Source organism: Scyliorhinus torazame, chromosome 7 (assembly GCF_047496885.1).
Source record: "Scyliorhinus torazame isolate Kashiwa2021f chromosome 7, sScyTor2.1, whole genome shotgun sequence".
Lineage (NCBI taxonomy): Eukaryota > Metazoa > Chordata > Chondrichthyes > Carcharhiniformes > Scyliorhinidae > Scyliorhinus > Scyliorhinus torazame.
In genome coordinates, this window is record NC_092713.1 from 57,405,930 (window position 1) to 57,432,650 (window position 26,721).

The 26,721-nt window shown below is 46.4% G+C and overlaps 1 protein-coding gene across 6 annotated transcripts in view; it reads left to right on the forward strand.

The window, feature by feature from the left end:
* Nucleotides 1–26,721, forward strand: part of ccdc24 (coiled-coil domain containing 24) — a 221,263-nt gene that overhangs the window by 9,365 nt on the left and 185,177 nt on the right. For 5 of the 6 annotated variants that reach the window (XM_072510750.1, XM_072510752.1, XM_072510749.1 and 2 more), the window contains exon 2: nucleotides 768–1,031. In XM_072510750.1, the coding sequence (XP_072366851.1) occupies nucleotides 864–1,031 (168 nt within the window). In that variant the 5' untranslated portion in view covers nucleotides 768–863. Of the gene's footprint in view, nucleotides 1–767; nucleotides 1,032–26,721 lie in introns of those variants that run through there. The other variant, XM_072510751.1, reaches the window with a different exon arrangement.

Here is a 26,721-nt window from a genome sequence, read left to right on the forward strand (position 1 = left end):
TACTCTGTATTCCAAGATTCAAGTCATTTATTTATATATATATCAAAAAAAACTGGCCTGAGCACTGACATCAGGGAACACCAATCAATGCCTTTCTTCCAGTCTGGAAAGTAACAAACAAACCACCACGACTCATCGTTTTCTGTACTTAAATTTTTATCCGATTTGACACTGGCTCTCCTATTTCACGAGCTTCAATTGCAATTATCAATGTAAATTTTAATACATTGTGATTGTTTTTGGTGTTTTGGGAATTGAATTGCTCAACCTTGCCTATTATCCTGTGAAAATTGTTCATGAGTAGCTTTTGGATATTTGTTTAACACTGAGCAGAGCTGTGAGTTATACACCTGAGGTTTAGCATTGTGGGGAGTTGGATATGAAGTATGGCTCACTGTGTGAATTGTGTTAAAATGTAAATTGAATGGTTCTGTTTTCTGTCAACATAACGAGTGATAATCAGTTGAGATGATTGGAGGCTGCCTCACAATTCAAATTAATAAACAACATGAATGCAATTCCAATGTAAAAGCTTCTCTCTCAGCTTCATGAACCTTCTATCTCGGGTTAACCCACTTCTTGACACACCCTTATATTTACCCTATTATGACCCCCCCCCCCCAACACTCGCACTCATGCCCCACTCTTTCCCCTGCCGCTTCCTCCCTCCACTACCTCTGAACAACCTTTTGAGCAGAAGTTGCCAGGATATCCATCAGTACATTGGCTAATATTGAATTGTGTATCCTTCTGATTATTTCTCACAGAGAATCTACAAAGGAAAACAAGTGGAGAGTTTTACTGAATTTTCAAAGGGAACAATCCTCTCCGAATTCTAATGCCTGTGGATTTGGCACCGAGCTATGAATCCGAATCATGAGGAAGGAGACAATAGCTTTCCTGATAACTATGAGCAACCTTCATCACTATGGAAGCTAATAGAGGAATATGTTCCTCCAAGTGAGAGAAATGAAATTAGGGAAATTCTGGGAGCAACTGCAGTGGACCTCAGCCTGGACCTGCATACTGAGGTGAGAAAGATCAGTTCTATCTATCAGTGCCTTAACACTGGGGGGTAACAACGAGTTTGACTGATCGGGCATTTCAGGTATAGGCCTGTAACTTCCTCAGAGTGGCAATCTTTGTCTGATTTTCAAATACACAGAAACAGGAGACCATTAGGCCTGAATGCTGGCTCTTTGAGAGAACAAATCGACTTAGTCAGACAGACCTGCTTTTTGACGGTAACCCTGTTTTTCATCTTCAAGTCCCTGTGCAACGCCCTTTTTCAAATCATGTATGGAATCGGCTTCCACCACCTCTTCAGGTAGGGCTTTCTGGATCCCGGCAACCCTGAGTAGAAAGCGTTCTCCTCACCTTCCCTCCTTGCCGATTATTTTAAATCTATGACTTCAGGTTACTGACCAGCTCACCTGAGGGAACACGCAAATTAATTTTCCACCCATTTGGATGGTTTACAATTGACCATAATTGACAACCCTTCAGAGTAAGGGAAAAGCATAAAATTGATGTAACTGTGTTTGACTCACCTCAGTATTGTCCCACTCATCCTAAGTGTTATATCTGAAAATGTGGCCTCCGAGGCAGCACCATTCCTGAAGTGCTGCTTATTTGCCGAGGAAAAAAATGTAATAATTTGCTGAAATAACCACTTGGCTGTAAGGTTACCCAACAAATGTCCAGTTAACTAAATCCAAATGACAAGAACCCAGAGTCGTGTGGGTCTTATTGGCCAATCTCCCTTCTTAACATGGATGCTAAACTGCTGGCAAAGCTTTTGGCCACTAGGATTGAGGATTGTGTGCCGAGTGTTATTAGGGAGGACCAACCAGGATCCGGTAAAGGTAGGCAACTGGTGGCGAATATAAGAAGATTGCTCAATGTGATCATGATGCCCCCAGAGGGTAAGGAGGTGGAGATGGTGGTGGCAGTGGACGCGGAGAAGGCGTTTGACCGGGTAGAGTGGGACTACTGAAAGAAGGTGCTGGGACGGTTTGGATTTGGGGTGGGTTTCATCGATTGGGTCAGGCTGCTATATCAGGCCCCAGAGGTGAGTGTGAGGACAAACAGGATGACGTCCGACTATTTTAGACTGCACCGCGAGATGAGACAGGGGTGCTCCCTCTCCCCACTGCTGTTTGCGCTAGCTATAGAGCCGCTGGCAATTGCTCTGAGGGCTTCAGAGGGTTGGAAGGGCTGGTTCAGGGGGGTTGGAGCATAGAGTTTTATTGTACGCAGATGACCTGCTCTTGTACGTTTCGGACCCGATGGCAGGGATGGACGGAATCATGGCGACCCTGGGGGAATTCAGCCGGTTTTCGGGGTACAAATTGAATATGACAAAAAGTGAAATGTTTGTAGTTCAGGAGAGGGGCCAAGGGGACCGGCTGAGGGAGCTGCCGTTCCGGTTAGTTGGGGACAGTTTCAGGTACCTGGGAATACAGGTGGCGTGGGATTGGGGTCGACTGCACAAGCTGAACCTGTCCCGGCTGGTAGATCAAATGCGAGGGGAGTTCCGGAGGTGTGATGCGCTTCCGCTGTCGTTAGCTGGGAGAGTACAGACGGTTAAAATGACGGTCCTCCCGAGGTTCTTATTTGTGTTCCAGTGTCTCCCCATTTTCATTCCACGTTCCTTTTTTAAGAGGGTAAGCAAGATCATTTTGGGCTTTGTATGGGCGGGCAAGTCCCCGCGAGTGAAGAGGGTGATGCTCGAGCGGAACCGGGGGGGGAAGGGGGGCTTGCATTGCCGAATTTCAGCAACTATTATTGGGTGGCTAACATAGCTATGATAAGGAAATGTGCAGTGGGGGGAGGGTCGGCTTGGGAGCGGGTAGAGGCAGCCTCATGTAGGGGTACCAGTCTGGGGGCATTGGTGACGGCGCCTCTGCCGTTCCTGCCGGCGCACTTCTCCACCAGTCCTGTAGTGGTGGCGGCCCTTTGGACCTGGGGACAGTGGAGGAGGCACGTGGGAGCAACGGGAGCATCGGTCTGGTCCTCGCTCAACCATCGATTTGCCCCGGGGAGGTTGGACGGGGGGGTTTTGGGTATGGCGGAGGGCGGGGATCGAGCGGATGGGAGATTTGTTTTTGGAAGGGAGCTTCCCTAGCTTGAGGGTGCTGGAGGCCAAGTTTGGGTTGACGAGGGGGAATGAATTCCGGTATATTCAGGTGCGGGATGTTTTGCGCAGGCAGGTACCATCTTTTCCACTCTTGCCACTAAGGGGGATCCAAGATAGGGTAGTGTCTAGAGGATGAGTGGGGGAGGGAAGTGTCTCGGATATTTACAAGGAGCTTATGGGGGCGGAGGAGACGCAGACCGAGGAGCTGAGGCATAAATGGGAGGAGGAGTTGGGAGGTGAGATTGAGGAAGGCCTGTGGGCAGACGCGCTGAGCAGGGTTAATGGGACTGCAACATGTGCCAGGCTTGGCCTGATTCAATTTAAGATCGTCCACCGGGCCCACATGACTGTGTCCCGGATGAGCTGATTCTTCGGTGTTGAGGACAGGTGTGTAAAGTGTCTGAGAGGACCGGCAGACCATGTCCACATGTTTTGGGCGTGTCCAAAACTCTGGAGATACTGGCAGGGGTTCGAGGACGTCATGTCTAGAGTATTGAACACGAGGGTGGCAATGAGTCCAGAGGTGGTGATTTTTGGCGTTTCAGAGGCCCCGGCAGTCCAGGGGGAGAAAGAGGCCGACGTTTTGGCCTTTGCTTCCCTGGTAGCCCGGAGACGGATACTTCTAGCTTGGAGGGACTCAAAGCCCCCGAAGTCGGAAGCCTGGCTGTCAGATGTGGCGAGTTTCCTGGGCTTAGAGAAAATCAAGTTCGCCTTGAGAGGGTCGTTGTTAGGGTTCGCCCGGAGGTGGCAACCATTCATTGACTTCTTTGCGGAGAATTAATCGTCAGCGTGGGGGGGGGGTTATGGGAATGTAGTATAGGGGGTCAATTAGGCAGATCTGGGTGGGACGGACTACGGCAATTGCTACTTTGTTTACTGCACAGTCCTTTTGTTTTCTCGTTCTGTAATTCTACTGTTTACAATGCCAAAAAATGCCTCATTAAAATTGTTTATTAAAAAAAAACTAAATCCAAGTGAATTTGAAATGAATAAGTCACCAGGAGAAAATTGAACGGTCAAACCTCTTCTCGTTTTTCAGCATGCAGCTCGGTTTATGCAGCTAGAAGGAATATTTCCATACACAAATAATTGCAAAATTCAGAAAAATAATCACTGAATTTACTCAAAATTGGTTTTGCTTAACATTAGGAATGCCTGCAGTGCATTTCATCCCATAGGGTTACCCTTCAACCTGGAACCTGGCTTTGAGGCGGTGGCGTAGTGGTATTGTCATTGGACTAGTAAAGTTGTACAATATCCCAATTGCTCCAGTATGCATAGTACACTGTGACAATCAGATGGAAAAGGCTAGTGAAGTCCCAGCTTTTGTGAATAAATTCTGTGTGACAGAATTGTAGCTTTTGACACACATCTTGCCCCCCATCATTCCTCTGTTAATATTGGCGGACATGCTTGGAGCTGGCTGATTTCACCAGGCTCTGTGGAACCTTTCCTGTCTATGTTCAGGAAGGAGTGTTTCCTCCAAAGGAACAAAGCTGTATTCAGTTTAACACGTGCCCCTTTCTCCCCCACCACTGCTGACAAGTTAAAATGCCCAACTGCTGCGATCTTACTTTTTAAAGCTTTATTCTAATTTAGCAACTCCTGGAACATATCCTAGAAAAGCGAGAGAGTTTGGAATAGTTCATTCCTTGCGGCATTTGTGGTTTACAGTAGCTTAATGACTTCTTTCCTGCAGTGATTTACCTTTGTGTAATCTAAATAACATGCTCTGGAGGCATTTCTGCCTTTTGCGAGATTGAAGTTAAATATTGTAATTGCACAGGATGTAAGTACACTGATAATTGACATGATAAAGATTGCTTGCTTATTTTACTGAATAGCTGGCAAATGATTGCATATTTTCTCTTTAGACTTGTGTAATTAGAACTTGATTGAGGCAAATCACTCCTGATTTAAATACCTGTTTTTATATATATATATATTATATATATATATATATATATATATATATATTCATATGCTCCTATAAAAATAAGAAATAGGAGGAGTAGTCCACATGACCATCAATCATGAGCCTGCTGTGCTATTTATTAAATCATGGCTGATCGTCTACCTCATTCCACTTTTGCACCCTTTTTCCATATCGCCTCATTCCCTTAACGGCAAGCAATCTGTGTTGAATACACTCAATGATTGAGTAACCAAACCTCCTTGGGGTAGCAAATTTCAAAGGTTCACAATATCTGTGTGAAGAGATTTCTCCTCATCTCAATCTTAAGTGACTAGCCCCTTATCCTATGAGCTCCTTAGTTTTAGACTTTCCAACCGGTAGACTAGATTCCCAGCACCTACCCTGTCAAGCCTTATACAGGTTTCTTGTCCCAGAAACAAACATTGTTTGATTGACAACTCATACTCGCTGATCTTTGTGGTCCATTTTACAATGTTTGTTGACACAAGTTAAGTGGTTTCAAGGGTATGTAGTTTGTAATTTTTGAAACTTCAAAGGGCCAGGATTATTAACACTTTTAATAGCTTGATCCAGGCATTTCTTTTCAAGCATAGGAGAAGGGGGGGGTTCTTGTGATATGAGCGTAGGAGCAGTTGCGTTTTTGCATTCTCCGGCTCTGCTCGGGTTTGATCCTTCATTTCATCCTGGTGCACATTCCATGCTTGATTTTTCCTGGATTACGCCCCTTGTGGTTTGTTCCTGATTGGTGTTTTTGCTACGAAGAGTGGAGATAAAATGCTAACACCCTAGTTTATTTGTGGTGGTCGGGGTAGGCTGGGGTGCGTCCCATTTGTAGTGGTGCAGTTGCTGCTGAGCAAGCTCGCGCCTTGACGGTGCGGTGTGCACCAGGTTGATGTTGACTTGGCTGAGAATTCTGCCTCTGCGGTGCAGGTCATTAGAACTTATTTTGAAGGACTGTGGGGTACCTTTAGAAAAGCAGTGCATGCGCATAAGAACGTTCTTGCATGCGAAAGAGCACTGTGCCTGGTTAGGGGCTGCTTTGTGTTGTCAAAATCCTACTGCATGGTGTGTCATTTACCCTGATGGGTTCCCCTGAGCCTGGGTCCTTGGAGAAAGTTGGAAAGTTCAAGAATTGGCTATCATCCATTGATAATCTTGATTTGGAGACTGGGTGCATCAGATTCGATGGAGCACAACATATCCTGTCTTTGAGGCTGGGGTTCGGTAGGGCCCAACACCATTGGTCCTATATTGTCCTATTCTCTATGCTCGTCATGAGGTGCTGGAGGTGGCCATGCAGATCAGGTCATTCCCCCCCAGCAGAAGCTGTAGTCTGATCGTCGGAGAGACGGCATGGTAGAAGTGATAGTGACTCGTGCTTCAATTGATGGAATCCTAGAGAGACCCTGAAGAGTGCTTGTCAATCATGTCTTATCCTTTGCCTTCTCATGTGACATGGATGATGTTTTTACCCAGCAATTTACCCTGCGGTAATCCTGAACGTTACTCCCTGCTGATCATGCTATTGACTTTTTGTTGCATCTTTATTTTTCCTGTAGGGCTGTGCGAAATATCAGCATGATGCGTGTGTCGTTTATTATCCTGTTCAATCAAAACCATTTTCAGTCAATTATGGGAAGTGAGATTTGTGCATAGTCTACCTCCTTCTGGTTATTTTGTCTTTTAATCCTTGTGGTTGGGGGAGGGGAGTGTTTTATTTTGTCGTCACCCCCCTCCTCTTTCGTTTATGGGGACTTTGTTTATGGGGACAAGGGGAGCCGGGGCAGAGTGAAGGGTAGGTGGTTATGGTTGGTAGGATTAGTTCAGTCCTCAGAGATTGAGGATAGCCTCCCAGTTAGAGCTAATCCATTTTGGTTTTTCTTTTGGATTTATATATTTTTTAAGGTTCTTTGAATTAAGAATCCGTGTCATCATCTGCCTTTGGCCTTGGCAGAGTATATATCCTGGGAAAGATTGAGTTCCTTCTGACCCCTCCTTGAAGTTGCATTTTTCCATTCCTTCACTTGGGTCTTTCTGTTTGCTCCTCTCGAGCTATTCTGGTGGTTGGGTTGTTGATCACGATCCCTCCCAGGGTGCCTGATGGTTGTGTGGCTTGACGGTTCTTCTTCTCGCACTTGTCCCCCTCTCCCTTGGCTGGGACTGGAGTAATCAGCCTCTAATGGTGATTCCGGGCTTGGTTCGCTGTCTGTGCGGAGTCTGCACGTTCTCCCCGTGTCTGCGTGGGTTTCCTCCGGGTGCTCCGGTTTCCTCCCACAGTCCAAAGATGTGCAGGGTTAGGTGGATTGGCTGTACTAAATTGCCCTTAGTGACCAAGTAAGGTAAGATGGGGTTATGGAGATAGGGTGGAAGTGTGGGGATAGGGTGTAGGTGCGGGCTTAGGTAGGGTGCTCTTTCCAAGGGCTGGTGCAGACTCGATGGGCCAAATGGCCTCCTTCTGCACTGTAAATTCTGTGATTCTGTGAAAGAGAAGGCTGTGATGGGTTGTTGGTGCAGTTGGCACAGCTGGAGTTGTGGGGGATGTATTTTGGTGCGTGCCTGATGGTGGCACAGGAAATTTATCCTGATCTCGTGTTGATTTCGGCATTGTGCGGCGTGGGAGGGTGTGCACCATTTTGCCATTTGGTCATTTTTCATGATCCTACCCTGTTTCTCCCTCAGTCTATGGTGGCACTTTCTGAGTATCTAGTTTTTAAAATAAATGTATTGAGCCAGTTGTGACGTTATCCTCCTGTTCCATTCTATACTCGTGCAATTTAAGCTGTCTGTTTTTTCTCCCGTTGCTTATGGCAATGTATTATTTTGTAACTTTGTGTTATTCTCTAAAATGTAATATCTCAATAAATATACTTTTTTTTAAAAAGGAGACAGTTATCAGTGGATTATACTTTTTCAAAACTTTTTTATGTATACCACTGTACAATGAGTCGAAGGCATGGAATGCCAGGACTTTGAATGAGAGAACATAGGGGTGGGAGAAAGGCAGAGCTTGGAACAGGGGGCATGAGGGGCCTGATGGTTTGGGTTGGAGGACAAAGCTTGGGAGAGGGGATCTTTTAAAAGATCCCCTCATGCAGACTTGTGTTTATTGTCCTCCCTGAGGTGTCATGAATCACAACTCCTTAAAACTTTTCCTGTCCTCACTCCATGAAAATTGCAGGGGAGTGAGACATTGCCTTTCCTGCCTTGGAGCCAGTCAGGTCGAGAGTGGCAGGTATGAGCTTCTGACAGGAACCAGCCTGCACCTTTTAAAGGCACTCCTGAAAATTTGACACTTCCAGGAATGGGGTTAGGAATCCCAGTATTGAGACCTTCCTGCTATTTTTAAAGGGCTTCCTAGTCAACCCAACTCAGTGACAATACAGACCAATATCTTCTTTAGTGTCTTGCTGTAAAACTATGTTTTATAATGCTCTCGTGCAGCATCTCGGAATGTTTCATGGCGTTAAATGCTCAATGTAATTTTTTTTAAATATTGTCGGTCTCTTATGGGCCGCCCATTTTGTGCTCCACCCTTGATGGCTGTGCCTTCAGCCACCCAGGCTCCATAAACCTCCCTCCCCTCCTTTTTCTGTCCTTCTTCAAACCTGCCTCTTTAACTAAATGCTAGGGGCACAAATTAAAAAACGAAGAATTCCGGGAGTAGGGAAGGAAGTCACTGAGAATTTCTTTACTTCACGGTCATAGCGCCACAGACCTTCTCATCACATGAGGAGGCAGTTTGATTTGCTATGCCAGTGCAGTTAATAACTAGTCCCACTGCCCTCTCCTCTATTCATAGCTTTGCATCTTTCTCTCTCCAAAATATTTATTTTTCCCTTCGTCACCCATCGTGACTAAGAATTTTATGTTCCTGCAACCCTTTTGTAAAGAAGTGTCTCGTAATCTCTCTCCGCACCCTATTCGTAATTGTTCATTGATTCTTTTGAGTTAGACAGATTATTTTATTCTTTGTTACAGCTACCTGAGCTCACTGTCATGTACTTCAATCCCTTGATATTATGTTTTACCACACTCTTCAGTTCTTCATCATTCAGGATATATTCTCATTCCTTGATTATTTCTCATCCCCCCCCCCCCCAATGTTATATTGTGTTTCAAGCTCATTTGTCCTGATATTGAATTATTTCATGTAAAGTTTAACTGCAGTTTAAATGGATTCAAGAAGCAATCTTATGCATTCCTGGTTAGACTATGGGTTAAGGAAATGGTGGGTAGATAGACATAGATCTACGACAAAGATATTGACTGAGCCTAATGGCTTCTCTCCATCTGTCTCTTCCAGTTACTTTACCAGTGATCTTTTCCTCTAAAAGTCTGCCAATAATCCAGACTGAAACAATAGTTTTAGTGAAGACCTGGTATAAAGCAATAAATAAAAATGTGGTGTACATAATGGAATAAAATCTGTAATGAAAACCAGATGAAATGTGTGTTATTTATGAGGGGAAATTACTTTGGGGTGAAGAGAAGGCAAATATGTAAGCAGGATCTGATAAGTTGATAAGTTGGAATTTGTAACTTAATTGTACAGTAATGAAATCTGAAAGAAGTGAACGGGGCCAAAACTCCATTTTATTTTTGAAAAGTACAATAAAACGTTTCAAGTGTCCTATTGAGCTCTCTGAGTGAACTCTTAGTATCGCTTGGATTTTGAGCTGTTTAAAATGTTTGGTCTGCTCCTGTCCATTATATAGCTTTTGTACAGTGAATTGGTTAATGTCATTGAGGAAATGTAGGTGATTCTTGTACTGTTCAGTCACAGAACACATATAGATGTAAAACTTTCTGAGCTGAAGAATGAAGAGAGGTATCCATGGAGGTTTACTGACTTTGTAGAAACACAACTAGCTTGATTGATTCAAGTTCAATTATAAAGTGTTTTGGAATATCAGAATGCTGTGATGTAAGCCTACTCGTGACAACAAAAAATATTATTATTATTATTTATGGCCATGGTCTCCTACTTGACAAGTTCTTGAAACTTAGCTGTGCTAATCGAGATGTGGGAAGAGCAGACACTCATTCAAGGCAGGAAAGTTTGGTTATTTTGTGAACCTGCTTGCAGATAAACATGATTATTGCCCGGCGCAGTAAAGAGCAGGGGTTTCCAAACCATGATTGAAACCTCTGGTACTGTCACAAGATGAGCAATTGGAGTCGCGAGCTCCTTCTCCTCCAAGGCAGCAATGGCCACTATGGAGATGATCTTAGGCCTCAAAGAACCCTTGCCATGGGCCATTTTGATAAAACTACATCTCCTGCCATGTTCTACAATGAAACTCTGGCTGGTCATTGTGCAATCTGCAGGAGCCAACCTCCCATTTGCTGCCGGTGAATTTAATCCATCTGCACGTCTGGTGGTTTGTAATATTGTTCATGTGTTTATAAGGAGGGGCAGCTTGGTGTAGATTGTTAGAACATTGCACCATCAGATCTAAGTTACCAAAAAAATGAGGGGTTTTGGTAACACTGAGAGGGTGGGGGAATTCCCTCTCAGTTGCCTGGCCTGGAGATCAATCAGGGCAAAGGTTAGTTCGAGAAGCCGAGTGGCGGTGACAGGTCCTCAGGCTCCATGATGTGGGCACAACTCGTATTTGTCAGGAAGGAAGAAAGAGGAAGCCCCTTCCAAATACCCTGCAGCTGTGTTTGCTTTCTCCTAAGAGCGAGACATATTAAATACACATCTCATTCCTGATTGAGATTTGGCTTCAATAATTTTGTTGGTCAAAACGCCATCTGGATAATTTGATGAAATTAAACTCAAATGGTCAGACAAGACTGGGACAATCTTACATTACAAATGTTCTATTAATAATTGCATCTTAAATCGGGGTCCCCAAACCGATCATCATTGCCTCCAGAACCTTCAAAATTATTTTGCAACTTCTTAGCCCCACTCCTTCAACTCCCTCCCCAAGTCCTTACATTCTCAACTCACTCCTCCCTCCAGCATTCTGTCAACTTTTCCCCCTCTCCCACTCAACTTTCTCCCCTCTCACCTCTCCCCTACTCTCAACTCTCGCCCCTCCCCCACTCTCGCCCCTCCCCCACTCTCGCCCCTCCCCCACTCTCGCCCCTCCCCCACTCTCGCCCCTCCCCCACTCTCGCCCCTCCCCCACTCTCGCCCCTCTTTCCTCCCCCCCCCCCCCCCTACTCTCAACACTGCCCCTTCCCCCTACTCTCAACTCTCCCCTAACTAAAACTACATCATGAAACCTCTTCTGGTAGTGCGAGTGAGACTGATCATTGGGGCAGCTCAGAAGATTCACTTTGCACCAATGTTCCCTATTTGTGACAGGGGAGTACTTAATGTTGGGTACCTGAATTAGAGTGTGGTACATTTATAACACTAAAGTTAATCACCTTGATGAACACACACTTTTTAAAAAATGCAGCCAGTATAAAGCAGCCTTTAAAAAAAAATGTTAAATGAGTAAAAGTGTTTTGTTTTAATAAAATTTGAGGGTTTGTGATGGTTGCACCTTTTTAGTAGCATTTTACTGTGTGGGGGCAGTAGTTAATAATCAGGTGCTTCTTTATCTAGAAGGATAGGGGCATCATCTCTGTGGCAGAGATTTATAACTTTTGTTAGGTGGTTCAGACCAGCATTGGGATAGGTTTGGGAATAGGACCCAGACTGGCCAGCAAGGAAGAGAAATTTGTAAGAGGATTGTGTGATTCTTCGTGATATGTACATACATTTTTCAGTGCCCCGTATTGCCGATATTGGCTGGAATATAGAGAAAGGCTGCTGTGAAAAAGAAGATTAAAGTTTAGTGTGACATTATACAAATGTACAGCATGTGAAGAGTTAATGTTATGTTAAACCTAGCCACTAGAGGGAGCTACGGGACAGTACTATAAATTGCACTGGCTCTTAAGCTAAGGGGAGGAGATTAGACTGGAGCTGAAGAAGATAAGATTCATAGTGTATTGCAGAGTTAGTTAAGATATAATAGTTATAATTAATAGATATAGTGTTAGTGAGGGTAGTTTAATTCTTACATGTATGTTTGACATTCAGAATAAGTGTCAAACTCAAATTTAGTAGTGTTAATAAAATTAGTTTAGTGCTTCAAAAGAGCTTTGTGTATCTTTGTGATCGCTACGCCTTCCATCCTGGAAACCCCTCACAAAGATCACCACATTTAGTTCATGCATTCATTAAACAAAATGCTGTTTGACCCGAGCTTGCCTTTCACACATACAGGAAACATCCCTCTCCTCCATCTTTCATTTCCCCGCCTGTCTATACCACCACATCACCCACACCAGTACTCTATTTGACACAACTGGAACATTTCCATTCGACACAAGGTAAAACAGTAACACAAAGCTCACACTGAGTAAGCAGCACTAGCAAGCTGTGAGATTGACTCCAGTTTGGAAGGCAGATGCGCATGATTATTATTAAATTAGCTGTATTTATAGTACAATTCTACTTACAAAATAATTAAGTGACTTTTTAAATGTTTATTTTCCTCTAATATTTGGGTATCAATTTATCATTTGCATTGCAACTAATTCTGCATATACATTTATGTATAATGATGCACATAGGGGTGTGTTTCCAATTGGAACCACAGCCTTGGGGTAAGATGTTAATAAAACACTTGAACGTCCCTGCTGCTTTGCCGTACTACTTTGTAGATGCCTTGAGTAGACTTTGACTTGTGCAATATTGTAGAACAGATGAATGGGTAGCTTGTTTTACACTTTTCTCAAAAAATGGAAACAAGATATTGAGAGTAATGTAAATCAGGCTGCCGATTCAGTGTCACTAGTTTTACACCATCACACAGTCAAAGCCTAACTTTGTGACTCCGACATCAATTCTTACGTATCACAGCCAAAGCATCTGCAACAATTGCTTCTCGTGCTTCCTGCACACCTTAACCTCTGGAATTTCCCAACAATGCGCCCTTGGCATGCACCCTAATCCTCTATCCACTGCCCCTTGGTGATACTATCTCAAGACATGCTGCCAGCTTTTACTTGTATGTTGATATTTGTCTTCCTGATGGTGATTAATGGTCAAACAAAACGCTTCACAATCGTGAGCGAGTGTTCTTCAGTATGGGATATTAATGTGGCATAGTCAGTGTGGAGCAACTCTTTGATGAGGACTTGGCATTGCCTTGACTTGGATTTTGGGTGAGCAAGGTTGAACAGCTTTCCCCCAGTGTTTAAACCAGCGAGAGGAGAGCCGGGTGTTTGTGTTTAAAACGCGAGAGGAGAGCCGTGAGTTTCAGTATTTAAAAAACAGCGAGAGGAGAGTCGGGAGTTTCAGTGTTTAAAACAGCGAGAGGAGAGCCGGGAGCAGAGAGGAGTGGACCTGCGTGGGACACTGCTGCAGGTAGGACAGCTGCTTGTCTGTTTGTTTATTCAAATTGAAAAAAACCTGGTAAAGTGACGTCACAAATTTGATTTAAATTACGATTTTGAAGTTGATTTGAATTACTATTTTTAATTTTTAAATCTCACTGAAATAACTATTTTGGGTTGATTGAAATTACTATTTTTAAGTTGATTTAAATAACTTTTTAAATTTTAATTAAATAACTTTTTAATTTCAATTAAATAACTATTTAATTTGTTGTCAGATCAAGCAAGATAAATGCTCAGGGATAAAGCGAATTAAATAGTATACAGGAGATTGGATATAATCCGACACAAAATCATCGTTCTAAAGTTTAATTTCAAAAGTTTAATTTAAAGAAATAAATCATGGCAGGACAGCTCCAAGGTGTGGTCTGCTCCTCTTGCTCCATGTCGCAGACTGGGGACAGTTCCAGTCCCCAGGGTCAGCATGTGTGCAGGACGTGTCTCCGGTTACAGCTCCTGGCAGCTCGAGTTTCAGAGCTGGAGTGGCGGCTGGAGACACTGTGGAGCATCCGCGAGTTCGGAAAGCATCGTGGATAGCACATATAGAGAGGTGGTCACACCGCAGGCTCAGACTCCGCAGGAAGGAAGGGAATGGGTGACCACCAGACAGAGCAAGAGAGCGAGGCAGGTAGTGCAGGAATCTCCTGTGGCCATTCCCCTGCAGAACAGATATACCGCTGTGGATACTGTTGAGGGGAATGGCCTCTTAGGGGAAAACAGCAACAGCCAGACTTGTGGCACCACGGTTGGTTTTGCTGCAGAGGGGAGGAGTGATAAGTGTGACAGTGCAATAGTTATAGGGGATTCAATTGTAAGGGGAATAGACAGGCATTTCTGTGGCCGCAAACGAGACTCCAGGATGGTATGTTGCTTCTCTGGTTCTAGGGTCAAGGATGTCTCTGAGCAGGTACAGGACATTCTGGAGGGGGAGGGTGAACAGCCAGTGGTCGTGGGACACATCGGTACAAACGACGTAGGTAAAAAAAAGGGATGAGGTCCTAAAAGCAGAATACAGGGAGCTAGGAAGGAAGTTAAGAAATCGTCCTCGAAGGTAGTGATCTCAGGATTACTACTGGGGCCACGTGCCAGTCAGAGTAGAAATGACAGGATATATAGGATGAATACGTGGCTGAAGGGATGGTGTCAGCGGGAGGGTTTCAGATTCCTGGGACATTGGGACCGGTTCTGAGGGAGGTGGGACCTGTACAAACTGGACGGGTTACATCTGGGCAGGACTGGAACTGATGTCCTAGGGGGGCTATTTGCTAGAGCGATTGGGGAGTGTTTAAATTAATGTGGCAGGGGGATGGGAACCGATGCAGGAAGTCGGAAGGTAGTAAAACAGGGACAGAAACAAAAGGCAGTAAGGGGGAAAGTGTAAGGCAGAGAAGACATAGTCAAAAATCAAAAAGGGCGACAGTACAAGGGACAGTGACTGAGGGGAGCTGAGTGAATAGGCCCAGTAATACTAAAAGGAATAAAACGGGAATTAAAAACATAAATGGAAAGCGACGCGGCAGGTTGTTAGATGAATATATGGGTTCAACAACAAGGAAAATTAGGAGTAAAATTAAGAGGAAAAATAACTGAGGAAAGGTTACTGATCAAGGTGTTAAGATTCAAACAGAGGTATAAAAGCCAACATAAGTGCACTTTACCTGAATGCTGGAATGCTTCGGAATAAGGTAAATGAGTTGATGGCGCTGCAGCCATCTGGGATGGCCACATCCCTATTACAAAATGGACACTTGCAAAGACTGCAGGGAAAATTGGACAATGCTAAGAAACAAGCAGGTGCAAGCTCGGTCTGTTGATTAGAACCTTAAATGCTCAGTCAGGACAGAAACTACCAAACGATTTACATACTAATGAGCCATCTCCGGGGACAAAAGGGAAACATTTAGATACACAGACTTCCCGGCGGCAGAAGAAGCTAAGACAAAGCAGACTGACAGTCACCAGGACACGCCCAGCGATCAGGAAACCACCCCTCTATTGGAGGAAAATCGATACAGATGATTGGGAAAGACCCAATTAGTTGAGGCCAAGTTCAAGGCCCGCCCAAAAGAGCACGAAGCCCTTTGCAGTATAAGAGGTATCACCCAAGGGAGAATCTTTCTCCTTTGGCTTTGGCTCTCAGCGAAGAGAGAGACCAGCTGCATCAGACCAAGTAAGTTCCAAGTTAACGCACGCTACGAGATAGACGCTCCCAGTTGCTATCCTGTAAACCGCTCAATCCAGCAGCCTCAGAACCGAGCAACGGCCATTGTACCTCTAACTGAGTGGGCGCCCGAAGCTAAGTATAGGCTTTAGTAATAGTGGTAGTTTAGTTTGTAGAGTTTATGCATGAGTAGATTTGACTGTGTGTAAATAAATGAGCATTGCTTTTGAACTTACGAACTGGTGTATCGAGTCATTGATCAGTATTCGGTTCTGAACCTTGTGGCGGTGTCGAAAGATACCTGGCGACTCTTGAGAAAACGTGATTAATTAGAGCCAAATTAAGAGCCAACCAAAAGTTAGCAACATTTACTGGCGACATCTGACGGGATTCGACTTCGAAGTGGCCTAACCAATTCGAGAGAACCCAAAATTTGAATTGAGAATCCAATTGGGAACAGAAAACCCACAAGCGTCAAAACAATACCGATCAAGCGTCTGAGATTTGGAAGTGTATTAATGCCTGCATACTAACAGGGATATAAGGTAAACCTTGGAGATTTTGTTGCGAAAAACTGTCGGGAGTTTTGTATGCCGGAAATTAGCGTAAGCCGTACCCGTGTTTACATCACGGCTTTATCACCCCCTGTTCCAAATTCAGTAGAGATCCTCGATAGAGAAAAGGGCAATGAAGGCAATGGAACGCCTAATGAACCCCCAGGAATTCGAGGTCGCAGCGACCAGTAGAGTAGGACAGTGTCCGGTTTGGGAAGAAGAGATCAGGAAGTATCTCAAAGGGAAAAATGGCCCCTTTGGAGTGAATTCTGCAATAATGAGGAAACAGGACCCGGGAGTATAGGACATACTTGGTGGGAGAACCTGTCAGAGATCCACAAGAAGAGCTTGGGGAAAGCTCGCAAGCCGATGGCAATCGTGTCCTGTTTGGCACAATTGCGAGGCACAGAGGAGGTCATTAGGACGCTCCGTGGAGAGATAGAGGAGAGAGACAGAACCAGTGAGGTAGACGTGAGTGAGGTCGAGAGAGAGAATCGAGATCTGAAAGAGCAGTTAGCAGCAAGGGACAGAGAAGTGGATGATGCCAAGAGGGCACATCAGTCTTGTCTCGTGCATTTGAACAGCCTTCGGACACAATACGATAAGGCCTACCAGGACACGCAACGTGCGGTCTTGGTAAGACAAGAAACCGAACAGCAAGTTGAGAAATTGCAGAAACAGTGCAATGATTTAAAAGCAGCCCTACGAGCACTCCATACTTCCACAACGGAACAAAGGCAGAGCTCAGTAGATTATGCAAAGTGCCGGAAGCAAATTGCAGAATTGCAATCTCTGCTGTCCGTGCAAAAATTGATTTCAGAGTACATTCGGACCCCAATTAGATCAGGAAAACGGCCCCGATTGGCAGGAATTGAACGAGACTGCCCATAGATACGTACATGAGACATGTACGCAGGAAAAACTCCAGAAAAGGAAAGTGCCCCAACTCCCAACCGAACAGGCAGATACACCCCCATGAATCCTGTGACCACACACCGCAGGGCCGCAGGAGAAGGAGAAGCAGACTTCCTTTACATAACCCCGTTAACCGTGACCCAATTACGGGACGCGTGTGGAAAAATTACACCGTTCCTTCCCACATCCGACCCCTACCAATGTTTCGCGAAAGTCCGACAACAGGCAACCTGGACGAAAAGGAGCAAGTGAAGCTCACAGCTTTAAGCCTCAACCCTTCACTCGTAGCAGCCCTTCCCGACCCACAGAATGTAGGAGGAGGCACACTCCAAGAGATGCACACAGCGATCCTTGATGCGATCGGCTTTAACAGAGGAAACCCCGTAGAAGTCCTAAATAAGTGTAGGCAAAAGAAGACAGAGCACCCCACAGCGTTTGCTGGACGTTTGTGGATTCACTTTACCGCAGTTTTTGGAGAGTTAGCCTGCGCCCATTTGTCCCCAGTTAATATGGCCAAATGGACCTGAATTCTAGTCTCCCACGCCACAGAAGCAGGACGAAAAGCTTGTGCAAATTATGACCCCTCAGATGAGGCCCACAATGAAAAATGGGTTTTGAAGAGATTGTCCCGCGCTTGGGAGCAATTAATTGCAGGCAAAACCGCATTTATAACACCCGATGAAGAGCAGGTAGAAATGAACCCAGTTAAGGCACACCAGAACCCCGCATGGGTAAATGAGGGCAGGAACAGCCAACCCCAGCCCAAAGCTCAGGAATGCTATAATTGTGGATAGCTGGGACACTTTGCACGAGAGTGCAACACGCCCCAGAATCAGCAGAGAACCCAACCGACAGGCACCCCAAACAAGAATAGGGCAAAGCCGATCCATAGCGTTAGCGACCGTTCAAAGAGTACAGACATGAACGGCACCGACTGACGGTGTTCGGGCTCCCCAACTTGGGTCTGTGACACCCTTTGGGACAAGTCCGGTAGACCGGTAGTAGCAGGCAAAGTTCGGGGACAACCCGTGAAATTTCTTTGGGACACAGGAGGGTCCCGCACCACACTCAATTCCTCCACGATGTTCCAGCCAGACACGTGGCCCACAACAGACACCATTACACTCAGCGGCTTTACAGGCCATTTACAACAGGGACACATCACAGCCCCTATAGCAATACAGACAGGGAACATCGCAACCAAGCACCCCGTAGTTTTAGTTGATCTGCCCCAGACAGCAGAACATATTCTTGGGATCGACTTCATGAGCTCCCATAACCTTTCTTTCGACCCAGTGAACAAGTGTGTATGGAAAATGGCAAAGGCAGCACAAGCCCCCGCCACGATCACAGTAGGAGAATACGTAAATAGGATTAGCTCAGTAGGAGACTTCTGGTTCGACCCTCGAGCCATCAGTGCAGACAAACAGGTTAGGGCAGTCCTGCTGGTGTTTATGTAGTTACATTGTGTACCTTGTGTTGCCCTATTATGTATTTTCTTTTCTTTTATTTTCATGTACTAAATGATCTGTTGAGCTGCTCACAGAAAAATAACTTTCAGTGTACCCCGGTACACATGACAATGGACAAAATCCAATCCAAGCTATTGTCTAAAGTACCTCACATGTGGATAGCACAATTGCTTCACAGCTCCACGGTCCCAGGTTCGATTCCGGCTTGGGTCACTGTCTGTGCGGAGGCTGCACATCCACCCCGTGTGTGCGTGGGTTTCCTCCGGGTGCTCCGGTTTCCTCCCACAGTCTAAAGATGTGCAGGTTAGGTGGATTGGCCATGATAAATTGCCCTTGGTGTTGGGTGGGATTACTGGATTATGGGGATAGGGTGGAGGTGTTGACCTTGGGCAGGGTGCTCTTTCCAAGAGCCGGTGCAGACTCGATGGGCCGAATGGCCTCCTTCTGCACTGTAAATTCTATGATTCTATGATTACATGAGAGAATGAGCTGGAAATTTTGCATTTTGCCAGCAACAGTGACCAAAATAATGTGCTACAAATCTTGGTAGAAACCTTCTTTAGAGAAGACAACAAACACACCAGTTTTCTAGGTGGTGAAGGGATGTTCAACATCCAAAACCATTAGTACAGCCAGAAGAAATAAGGCCTCCTGTTCCAACGTGAGCACAATTTAGTGAGTGCACACTCACATTGGTGGTGATATGCCACTGACTGTATAAGTATAAACTATACTTGTACTAGTGTAGCACGAATGAACAACATTGTTTAATACATCTCATTTGCCAAGAAGCACATATGGGGTAAATGAGTCTATTTTTTTTTTTAACAACCAATTTTATTGAGGTATTTTTTTTGGCATTGTAAACAGTTACAGCTAACAGAAATGTGCAAACGTCAATAAACCTTACTGCACATGCCCGCTCCTCTCCCCTTGAAACTACCCGCCTATTTATCCCTCCTACTCTATCTTAATCTCCACCCCCCCCCCGCTGACGTTCACTCTCCGGCGAAGAAGTCGATGAATGGTTGGCACCTTTGGGCGAACCCCAGTACAGATCCCCTCAAGGCGAACATAATTTTTTCCATACCCAGAAAACTTGACATGTCCGAAAGCCATAGTTCGGTCTTCGGGGGTTTTGAGTCCCTCCATGCCAGCAGTATCCGCCGCCGGGCTATTAGGGAAGCAAAGGCCAGAACATCGGCCTCTTTCTCCCCCTGGACTCCCGGGTCTTCCGAAACCCCGGAAAATGCCAACCCCAGCCTCATCACCACCGTTGTTTTCGGCACCCGGGACATGACCCCTGCAAATCCCTTCCAGTACCCCCTCAGCTTAGGGCATGCCCAAAACATGTGAACATGGCTCGCTGGTCCTCCCGCGCATCTAGCCCACTTGTCCTCTATCCCAAAGAATTTGCTCATCCGAGCTACCGTCATGTGGGCCCGGTGAACGACCTTAAATTGAATCAGGCCGAGCCTGGCACATGTTGCGGTTGAGTTTACCCTACTCAGAGCTTCCGCCCATAGTCCGTCCTCCATCTCCCCGCCAAACTCCTCCTCCCATTTGAGTTTCAGTTCCTCCGTCTAGGACTCTTCTCCCTTTATGAGCAACTTGTAGATATCCGAGACTCTACCCTCTCCTCCTTCTCCTCTAGAGACTATTCTGTCCTGGATCCCTATTGGCGGGAGGCGTGGGAAGGATCGGACCTGTCTGCGTACAAAGTCCCGCATCTGTAAGCACCTAAAGTCATTTCCCCTTACCAGCCCAAATTTCTCCTCCAAGCCCCTCAAACCCGCAAAGCTCCCCTCCAGGAACATATCGCCCACCCTCACCACTCCCGCCCGCCGCCATGTTCGAAACCCTCCATCCATGTTCCCGGGGGTGAATCGATGGTTATCACATATTGGAGCCCAGACAGACGCACCCACCCCCCCCCCACATGCCTCCTCCACTGGCCCCATATCCGCAGGGCCGCCCCCACTACCGGGCTGGTGGAGTACCTGGCCGGCGACAGCAGTAGGGGAGCTGTGACCAGGGCTGCCAAACCGGTGCCCCTGCATGAAGCCGCCTCCACTCGCTCCCAGATAGACCCCGTACCCACCATCCACTTCCTTATCATGGCTATGTTAGCCACCCAGTAGAAGGGATCAGACTTGGCAATGCCAGTCCCCCCTCGCTGCGGCTCCTTTCAAGCATCGCCCTCTTCACCCACGGGGATTTTCCCGCCCAGACAAAGCTCATGATGGTTTTGCCAGTCCTTTTGAAGAAGGACTGTGGGATAAAGATCGGGAGGCATTGGAAGATGAACAGAAATCTAGGGAGGATTGTCATCTTTACAGTCTGCACCCTCCCCGCCAGTGACAGCGGGAGTGCATCCCATCTCCGAAACTCCCTCTTCATTTGTTCCACCACCCTAGTCAAATTTAACTTATGCAACCTGCCCCAGTCTCGTGCCACCTGTATCCCAAGTACCGGACACCTTCCTCCACCAGCCTAAATGGCAGCTCCTTCAGTCTATTCTCCTGGCCCCTTGCCTGCACCACAAACATCTCACTCTTGGCCATATTTAATTTGTACCTTGAAAACCGGCCGAACTTCCTCAATGTTTCCAGTATATTTTCCATCCCGGACAGTGGGTCCGACACGTACAGGAGCAGGTCGTCCTCATAGAGAGAGACCCTATGTTTCCCCCCCCCCCCTTAGTCATTCCCTTCCACCCCTTCGCAGCTCTCAGCGCCATCGCCAATGGCTCTATGGCCAGCGCGAACATCAACGGGGAGAGTGGGCACCCCTGTCTGGTCCCGCGGTGTAGTCTGAAATCTGACATTATCCTGTTCGTCCTAACGCTAGCTTTTGGGGCCTGGTACAATAGTCTGACCCAATTAACCAGTCCCTCCCCGAACCCAAACCGTCCAAGCACCTCCCACAAATATTCCCACTCCACCTGGTCGAATGCCTTCTCAGCGTCCATTGCCACCACTACCTCCACCTCCTTGCCCGCCGGGGGCATCATGATCACATTAAGCAATCTTCTCAAGTTAGCTGTCAGCTGCCTGCCTTTCACAAACCCTGTCTGATCGTCCCCAATCACCTCCGGTACGCAGTCCTCAGTTCTAATCGCCAGGAGCTTGGCATCCACATTGATCAGGGAGATTGGCCTGAATCACCCGCAGGATTCCGGGTCCTTGTTCCGCTTTAGTATCAGCGAGATGGTGGCTTGCGACATCGTTGGAGGCAGGGTCCCTCTGTCCCTTGCCTCATTAAAAACCCTTGTCAGGACCGGCCCCACTATCTCCGAGAACTTCTTGTAAAACTCTACTGGGTATCCATCCGGTCTTGGGGCTTTCCCCGACTGCATGGCCTTTAGGCCCCCCAATACCTCCTCTGCTCTAATCGGGGCCCCCAGCCCGTCTACTAGTCCCCTGCCTACTTTTGGGAAGGTTAGTCCATCCAGGAACCTTTTCATCTCCTCCGGCTCTTCCGGGGGTTCTGAAGTGTACAGCTTACTATAGAAGTCCCGAAATACCTTATTCAGTCCTGCCGGGTCCTCCACTCTGCTCACCTCCCCATCAACCACTCTACTTATTTCCCTGGCCGCCTCCCTCTTCCTGAGTTGCTGCGCTAGCAATCTGCTGAATGAGCCTATTTTTATATGCTTAAAAGATAGTGGGTGAGATTCTTCATTTGGGTGACTATTCTCCTGCCGGATGCGAATTGCAATTGATTTGCGCTCCCAGAAAGCAATTCACCATCTTTTCCCATGCAGATTTATGCATGGCAAGGAGGGATCCCCAAGGGAATCCTGCTATTGGGCTGCCACTTTGAGTGAGTGCCCGGAAAGTGAGGTCCCGCGGCTGGCCTCTCCCCTGCATCGCAATTCAACACCCCCCCCCCCCCAGTCCCACCCCCTGGGCATCACAATTCAGACCCCCACACCCAGATATTCTGGATCACCACACCTCCGCCCATGTATGAGTGGGGGGCGGAGGTGACCTGACCCCACCCCCACAGAGACCCCTAAATAAGGAGCCCCCCACAGAGACCCCCTAAATAAAGACACCCCCACAGAGGTAACGTAAATAAAGAGACACCCCTTAAATAAGGAGACCCCCCCACAGACCCCGCAGAAAAGAGAAACCTGTCAGGAAGCCCCCCAGAAAGAAAATCCCTGTCTGGATGCTGGGGAGCAGTCCAGACACAGGGAGTGAAAAATAATTACTGTTCTAATACCCACGTGGGCAACACACCTGCTAGCTCAAGCACAGGAAACGCCACATGTCAATTTCTGGAAAGAGAATCCAGTGACCTGTGTTTAGACCCCTCAGATCCTTGAGCTGCAAGCCAATTATTAATTTCCCTTCCTGGGTGTGATTTACAGCTTTAACACACACCGCTGTCAGTCATGCTTCATTCATCTTCCTTCACAGTTGAGGAACCCTGAAATGCTCTATCCACAATGATTACAAACATGCACTTCAAAGAGAGTTAAGTGCTGTCAATTTCCAGCTGAGCACTTTAAAATCACTCAGTTGTGAATGGGGGTGATTGGAATGCACTTAACTCTCTTTAAAGTGGTTGATGGCTATAAAGGTGGTTTAAGCACTTCCAGCCTATGGTCCGGGACTATGGCAACTTTACCTTTATTATCCTCATCACCCTCTTTGTTACCACCTCAAAAAGAATTCAGTCAAGTTAGTCAGGCGTAGACTTCCATTATTAGGTTCATGCTGACTGTCAATCACAGATTAATAGTGAAGAGGCCCTTCAGCCCATTGAGTCTGCACCATTTACCAGCACTTGGCCCTTGGCCTTAATGATTAATCCATATCTACCTAAATGATGATTGATACCATACCCCAGAATTGTTTTTAATAATCTGCCCACCAGCACGGTTAGGTTGGCTGGTCTGTAATTATTTGGTCTATCTGTTCCTCCTTTTTGAAGCAATGACACAATTTAATAGTTCTCCAGTCCTCTGGCACCGTATAGTCAGAGAGGGTTGGAAAATGATGGTCAGATACTATTTCCTTCCCTATATCTCTTAACATTTATATCATGCAATATGTCACACATCTCCCCTTTAACTACAATGTTTCCGTTGTCACGATACAAAGGATTCATGAGGAACCATCCCTACATCTTCCACCTCTGCGCACAAGTTAACTTTCTGCTCTCTTTCTCCTTATGTAATTGTAAAATATCTTTGGGGTCTGCCTCTAACTCATCACCTTTCCTGCTGGAGCTCTCAATTTTGTTCCTTACCTAGGTGTTAGTTGTGGCTGAATGGACAGTGCTCACTGAGTCAGCAAGTTGTGGGGTCAACCCTGATTCCAGAGAGCAGTAGAAGACCTGGACCGATCCTTCAGTGCCGTACACACAGGAGTGCTGTGGTTTGCTGAGTGTGAGATATTAAGCTGAGGCTCCATGTGGCTGCAGAAGATCCAACAAGACAATTTCAAAAATGAGCAAGGCCGATTTTTATCCTTCAACCAGTATTTTCCCCCCAAAAAAACAATTAGTCATTATTGTATTGCAATTCGTGGAATTTGCTGTGCACAAATTGGCTGCCATGTTTTCGACTTGATAAATATAAATATATTTCAAATTCAAGTTCAAAGACAGGGAGTGGGATAGCTTGATCTTGGTTTCGGACAATGCTCGGCACAACATCGAGGGCCGAAGGGCCTGTTCTGTGTTGTACTGTTCGATGTTTATGTTTGCAGGAACACAAAGCAGCATTTTCACAGCACAAGCACGACTGTGGCAGTTTGGCTGGCTTTGTGAATGTTACAGGTCCTGACCCTAAACTCCAGAAGCAGTACCGATTTCCCCAGGAAGCAGAGGGAGAAATCTCCAAAGTAATAGAGAGTTTGTTGGATCAAGGCGTACTCAGATCAGTAGCCTCCACAAACAACGCACCAATTTGGCCCGTCAGGAAACTGGATGGGTCATGGCGACTGACCATTGATTACCGGGAACTGAACAAAATAACTCCAGCAGCAGCCCCCACCGTAGCCACGAGTCCTGAGACCATGCTCAAACAGGGACTCCAGTCAAATTTTTTTTCGGTTTTGGACATTAGTAACGGCTTTTGGTCCATTCCATTGACTAAACCGTGCCAGTACAAATTCACCTTTACATTCCAAGGGCAAAAGTACACATGGACGTGCCTTCCACAAGGCTTCCACAACTCCCCCTCCATTTTCCACCGACAGCTGGCAAATGGATTAGCAAACTTTTCCCGCCCCGATTGCCTGGTCCAGTATGCAGACGACTTGTTACTACAGACAGACACAAAGGGAGAGCACATTTCGCTTCTCGCCGAACTCCTAGCACTCCTAAAAGAAATTGGTTGTAAAGTCAACCCCAAGAATGCCCAGATTCTGAAAGAAAAAGTGATTTACTTGGGAACAGTGATGACTCCTGGTAAACGCGAGATCGAGCGCAAGAAAATTGACTCGACCGTCAAATTGCCCCTTCCCCACAATGTCTGTGGTAATTACCTTCCGGTAATTTTTAGGACTAGTTGGTCACTGCCGAAACCATATTGACGGTTTCGCCACTAAAGCAGCGCCCCTTTCCGAACTTCTCAAGAAGCAGGCACCTTGGGAATGGCTTCCACAGCATACAGATGCTGTGGATGCTTTAAAAAGAGCACTCAGCACAGCCCCCGCACTACAGGTCCCAGATCCACATTCCCCGTACGCTATTGAGGTAGCAAGCACCAAGCAAACCCTTTCGGCCGTGCTCCTCCAGGAATGTTACGACCAGTTACGCCCCGTAGCATACGCCTCACGCATGTTAGACCCCGTAGAGCAAGGATTTTCTGCCTGTGAAAGGCACCTGCTCGCAGTTTTTTGGGCAGTACAATACTTCGCCTATATTACAGGACTCATTCCCATCATCATCCTCACAGAACACACCCCGACACAACTATTGTTAGACGGCCGACTGAAAGATGGCACAGTCAGCCAAATCCTCGCAGCCCTTTGGACCCTTCTTTTACAGGGACGGGACATCACGGTAAAGAGAACCAAAACCCACACCTTCCTTGCCGATAATCTGCAGTATGCAGACACCCCTCATGAATGTGAGATCATCACAACAAAACACAACACATGTCCATTTATTCCCAAAACACCCCCCAGGTAAACAGGTAGTACACCCCAGAGACCCCTGCCCACAGACACATGCGCACCCTTAAGGATTTATGTGGATGGCTCATCCACAGTGTTAAACGGAAAGAGAATTACCGGTTGCGGTATATATGTAGAGGACGCGCAGGGACGTGCCCAAGATGAGATTTCCTTAAAATTGCCAGGACACTTAGGCTCGCAGGCAGCAGAGCTGGCAGCAATTGCATATATTGTAGACCACCCAGACTCGTTCCCGACCCCAGCAGACATCTACTCAGACAGCTTGTATGTCTGTAATAGTTTGACAGAATTCCTACCACTCTGGGAAACAAGAGGATTTGTTTCCGCGGACGGAAAACCCCTACCCTCAGCCCCATTACTCCACCATATCTTAGAGACAGCGAAGGATAGGAAATACGGCATAATTAAGGTTCGCAGTCATCACTGTTCTTACCCCCTTGGTAACGTTAAAGCAGACGCCCTGGCAGGCTCCAGGCATGGTTATTTTTGGAACCCCCCCATCGAATGCACCCCAGTACATGCAGTTCAGATCTCGCAGACCAACATTCAGGATTTAGCGAAGGCCCAGAAAGAGGACGAGAAACTCAGGGAAGTTTTAAAAGGTAACCTTCCCAGCCCCGTACGACAAGTTTAGAAACGCAATCACCACACACGACGGTGTGATTTTAAAGGATGGCATTTATATAGTTCCCAGCCAGGACAGGAACCAAATCATTTGTCAGTTCCATGACAATCATGGACACCAAGGAATTGAACCCACCCTAGCCCACCTCAGATCGCTTTGCTGGTGGCCTGATTTAAAAACCGATGTCACACACTACGTAGAGAATTGTTTAATCTGTGCCCAGAACAATCCTGACATATGCGAAAAAGGCTCAACTTAGCCATACCCGCCCCATTAATGGACCCTGGACAAATCTCCAGAAAGATTATACAGGACCCCTACCCCCGTGCAGAAATGGTTACAAGTATGTGTTGGTG